Source organism: Astatotilapia calliptera, chromosome 13 (assembly GCF_964374335.1).
Source record: "Astatotilapia calliptera chromosome 13, fAstCal68.1, whole genome shotgun sequence".
Classification (NCBI taxonomy): Eukaryota; Metazoa; Chordata; class Actinopteri; order Cichliformes; family Cichlidae; genus Astatotilapia; species Astatotilapia calliptera.
Window position 1 is genome coordinate 7243158 of NC_137434.1, and position 5261 is coordinate 7248418.

At 44.5% G+C, this 5261-nt stretch overlaps 1 protein-coding gene across 7 annotated transcripts in view; it reads right to left on the minus strand.

Moving 5' to 3' along the window:
• The window catches only part of cpeb3 (cytoplasmic polyadenylation element binding protein 3), a 37477-nt gene extending 32765 nt beyond the window's left edge, over nucleotides 1-4712 (minus strand). For 4 of the 7 annotated variants that reach the window (XM_080288145.1, XM_080288144.1, XM_080288142.1 and 1 more), the window contains exons 1-2: nucleotides 4559-4712; nucleotides 1955-2862 (exon numbers count right to left, since the gene is read on the minus strand). In XM_080288145.1, the coding sequence (XP_080144271.1) occupies nucleotides 1955-2862; nucleotides 4559-4697 (1047 nt within the window). In that variant the 5' untranslated portion in view covers nucleotides 4698-4712. Of the gene's footprint in view, nucleotides 1-1954; nucleotides 3345-4251; nucleotides 4386-4558 lie in introns of those variants that run through there. The other 3 variants (XM_026189231.2, XM_026189225.2, XM_080288143.1) reach the window with 3 other exon arrangements.
• Between the last annotated feature and the right edge of the window lie 549 nt (nucleotides 4713-5261).

Sequence of the window (5261 nt, forward strand, 5' to 3'; positions counted from 1 at the left end):
CACCATCTGCATCATTACCAGACACACAATTTATACAAGTGTGCAAACTCCGGCATAGTTGTCACACTGTATTAATTGCTCTGGTATTTACATACAGGAGTTTGCAGGTTTTATAATACATGGTTAACATTACTGAAACTGTCTCCTATCCAAACCATGATCGTATGTTAAACCTACCCAGGTAGGTGTTTTTTGTTTATTTTAAACAGCTTCAGTACAAATTGGTTACGTGATTGAGGATGTATAGACCTCCTGTTAAGCTAACTCTTGTGTACGGTCTGTGAGAATCTCCAAATATCCCACATTTTATGAAAGATGTGAGTCGTAGAAGTGTAATATAGAAATTGGATGACTGGGAAATATGTACAGTGAGTCCAGTTACAGTTATATTGATGCAGCTTAAGCCAAAACAATGTAATATATATACACAAATTGAGCTTGGGTCCTTCAAGCTCGGGTCCTCTACCAGAGGCCTGGGAGCTGTAGGGTCCTTACAGACAATATCTGATCACATTTTAAGTTGGCTTACTTGGAAAAGAACAAACAAGGCAGACACGTGATTACCCATTTGAGAAGGTAATGCAGTATTTGGCAATGTCTCGTCTTCCAACAGACAAGTTAATGAAGGACGGCTCAAAGAGACCCTGCTCTCTAGTTTTCACACATACAATCTTAAGTATGGGCCAAGCGACGGGAAATAACACTGCTAACATGCCAGTGCGGAACATTTCACTTTAAAGCCAGATATACAGTCTTTATGTGGATGTTTATGCCCCTGATACCTTTACCCGTTTATCTATTACCGTTACTGTGGCTGATGCTGGTGGTATTAATCTACAGCCTCAAGTAGTAGTGGTACGTTGTATTTGGACTTTTTAAAATAACAATTACTGACAGTTTTCTGTCTTAACATAAGAACTAATTCATTTGTTTAACCCGCCCCGCCCGTGCGGATTTTTTGACCCTGAATAACACTCTTGCTATCTTCCGGGTTGGACCTGTGAGTCATTTTCATACCGCCTACTTTTCCATCACAGGCCAATCAAATCCTTGTATGTTACTTTCAAGTACTGTGAAAAATGTTTGCAATAATGACGAAAGCTTACATTAAAACGAAGACGGTACTGATACATATTTTCTCAAACATAATGCAGCCTTCAGTTGCCAGCATTAGTTACGACATATTATTTACTGACTTAAACACAACATGTCACTTATTCAGTGATCAAGCGGACACGACCCCGCCGCACTGAAAGTCTATAGCGCTGCCGTAAATATGAGAATATAGAGGATAACGAGGAGCACTTGAATGCATCGTGGGTCCTTTAAACCCCACTGAGCGTGAGCTGGCGCAGGAAAATTAACTATTAAGTCCAATGAATCGTGTCTATTTCTAGCACTGATTTGGCATGTTTCTTTTCGACTGCATAAACAATCCGTGATTAATACTTAAAGGTCACTGTTGTATTTGACTGTGAATTGACCTAAACAAACACAATCTCCCGGCACATACAAGCCACATAACGCTGACAGCTACCGGCAAAACCCGACTTTCAAGTAAACCGCATTAAGTCGCTGCTTAGAAACTGTCCGCATTTAACGTAAACGTTGAAATTGATATGGGAGTCAGTTTTTTTTAAACCAACAACAACAAAACCCACAGACATTTGACCACGTTTATGATGCATGTGGGGAAGTAATTTGAATAACTAAAAAACATTCACCGTACGCTGATAAATAGACCTGTAAGGACTTCGTGGTGCTGCTGAGCTCAGGGTGATCTAACTTTTCTGTAGTTCTATCTCAGGCACTGGTGGCTTATTTACATAGACATATATTTATATATATAAATAGACCCTCACATGGCACTTATAGTGCCAGGGAGAGCAATCAGACTGAAACATAAAGCCTGGGCCTATACTGGGCCTTCTCTTACACCAGGGGAAGTGTTTACCTGGAAAGGCAGTATGCTGTTGCTGTTGTCAGTCCTGAATGCGCCGTCCTCCACCCAGGGTTTGGGGCCGAGTGGACCGGGTCGTGGGAATTTTGGGGGTGCTATAACATTGCTGCTATAGGGCTTTTTCATTGGGGAGATTGGGTTCAGGGGTGACGGCACTCCGACACCAACTCCAACCCCGACCCCTACCCCGACACCCACCGCTCTGCGTGGGTCCCTGCCTGGCTGCAGCCCGCTCCAGGGGTTCGAGGCTGTGCTCCACGCCGCGTTTTGGTGATTATTCCAAGCGGACGACGAAGGAGAAGACGACGACGAGGTCCCCTTGCTGTTATTCATGATGGTCTGATAAGCGTTTCTCTGTGGGAACGGCCCTTGGTTGGGGCTGACGGGGGATCTCCTCTGCTGGGGCTGCTGCTGCTGCTGCTGGGCTTGCTGCTGATGCTGTTGCGACTGGGGAGCCAGACCGATCTGCGGAGAGAAATTACCCCCGAATACCGGGTTGACGTGGTGGGGGAAGTTCTGGAAAAGCATCGTCCCGTTCACCGAGGGTATTCCCTGGAAAAAGCTATCGTCCACGGCATTTGTGGTTCCAGTGGACCAAGTGCTCCCAAACGATGACGGAGGGGAGGAAAGGGGGCCGCCGGTCTCCTGCGGCTGGTGGTGGAAGCTCAAGCCGGGTAGGATCGGCGACTCCATCGGCGCTTTGTCCTTGCTGCCGCTGCTCAGCGCTGAAGCCGCTTGGTTGTTCCCGGTCGACGGACTCTCCGACTCGGATGAAGAAGAAGCGTGCTCCGATGACGGGGTCGGTGTGGAGGGAGGAGGGTCTGCTTGTGTCGGATCTTGCTGATGGTGAGGCTGGGCTTTGTTTTTGTCCATCAGTAAATCATCCTGCATGGTTTGCTGAGCTGCAACAGGGGGAAAAAGATACGAGGAGTTATTATTATTATTGTTGTTGTAACTCAGGAGCTCATGCACCGGGCTTGCCGGGCTTCTGTAGAATCTGATGAACTGGGACAACTCCGAGAAGGATATGATGTTAGAGGGACCAGCCAGCTGCAAAGCGAATGCGTGATCACCCATTTAGACGAAAAGGAGAAGAAGGAGAAGAAGACGAGGACGAGGAAAAAGCCCCACTTCCCAAGACCAGAATGATTCAGAAATCCCGCAAATTATACACGGAGCATAGTATGGCAGCAGATATTCACCAGATTTCGCCACGTCTCGTTTTTCCCTTCCACACAGGAACTCCGGAGCTGCAACGTGAAACTGATTCAGTGTGTGTGCCTGTGTGCGTGTTTTTGCCCAAGAACCTCCCCTATATTCATTTACATACGTCAGTAAATACAGCTGTCCTTCAGCAAGGTTAAAGCCACTTCTACCTTGACCTACACACACACACACACACGACCACAGAGGGTTTTTATTTTTAATTTATTTTTTAAATAATATCCAAAAAGACGCACACGGTCTTTTTTACGCATCAGAAATTAGGTGACGCACCTGAACCAATTGAATCGGTTGTCATAAAAAATAAAATGTCCCTAGAATAAAAAACAAAGTGGATATACAATAATTTAATAAAGACGACGAAGTTTACTGAGCAAATTCGATCATAAAGAAATAATAGCTTCTGCTTTAGACTCCTAGAAGGGATTTAATAGAGCGCAAAGAGAGACTCTGCCCGAGGTCCGCATTGACACAGCCACGGGTTGGCATTTACATAGTACAATATGTACCTTGCATTTGCAGTCAATAACTTTAAAACTAGGGCTGGAATTTAACTGAAAGTCTACTCTGTCTAAAGTAAGAGGCTTTACCTTTCATGCAAAATCATCCCCTCTTTGCATTTGGAGACAACGCCTTGGAAAAGCCCAATTAACATACACGACCTGCACTATTATCCCGTCAGCAAATTTACATTTAGAATTACATTAAGTGCCAAACACGCCTGGTAATCTCAACAATGAGCAGGCAGGGCAAGCAGAAATGTCAAACACAGCAAGATACTCTGATCAGGGAAACGAAATTAAGCAGCTGAGTATATATTCTGCCAGCTGGAGCAAAAGGCACAACTATGAGATATGACACTTTGGTGTCAAATCATTGTCAGACTCATCTGGTCTGTTGATCGGAAACTGTCTCCAGAGAGCTAACATACAACCTACACACAGGCCTTTCAATAGTAGTCTCTAGACTGACATAACAGATCATTTCAGTGCTATAATGACAGCAACACAAGTAAGAATTTCATATTTAATCGCAACAGCATTCGTTACACATACACTCTCACCCACCCCACCAGTTAATCCGTGTTTTCTCCTCCAGGATCTCCCGATTCCAAGGTCATCAAAGAAGCACAATCAGTAGGCTGTACAGTGGCTCACCTCACCGGCTCTTTACCACACACACAAGGCAAAACCTGACCCTTCAGCTGCCTGTTTATCGCGCTGATCGAGGCACCCGATATACATTTCATCAAGCTGTCTTGTCTTGAAATCCCTCTGTATAATCCACATGCTCCCCCTCCCTCCACAAAAACGACAAAACAGCATGCACACACAGCCTGGTTTTCTCTTTGCCTAACATGAAGTTTGAATTTACCTTTATCGTTCACCTTTTGGGGACTCTGTAAATAAAGATATTTCTTGTTTGCCTCGTCTGGGTTTAGATATGACAAACGAGCTACCCTTGTGCCGAGGTAGTCAGCAGTTGCTTGAACAGCTGATTGACTGCGGCGCATGGACGCTGGCGAGTAGCCTGCTGGGAGTTGTAGTTTCAAACGATAAAGTGGCCGGTAAGCAAAGGTGTCTGTCTTTCTGTCTGTCAGTTCCATTGAATTTAGTGTAACTTATACTGTATACTTTTTTTAAACAGGCACATTATAGGAAAACAAACGAGCACAAAGGATAGAAAAACATTATATTTTAAAAATATGTTCTCACATTCACAGATTGTCTTCTAAATATGTATAATCAGTTCTCACGCATTCACATTATGGATGAGGTTTCCTCTCTGAGATTATTGGACCGTATTTGTCACATTATTGCATTTGTCGTGGTTCACACTCGCGTACACGCATGTGCGTACGGGAATAACTACATTCGCAGTGCGTACTAGTGATGGCTATACACCTCTAATAGTCTTTCTTGACAACTCTGGAGATGATTCAGAGCTTTTATTTGGGCATTCGGCGAAGAGATAAAGAAAGCGAGAGGAGAGAGAGAGAGGGACATTGTGAAACTACATTTCCCATGCTCGCCTTTGCGGCGCTTGCTTTGTTTTGATTACGTAGATGCGCACCGAC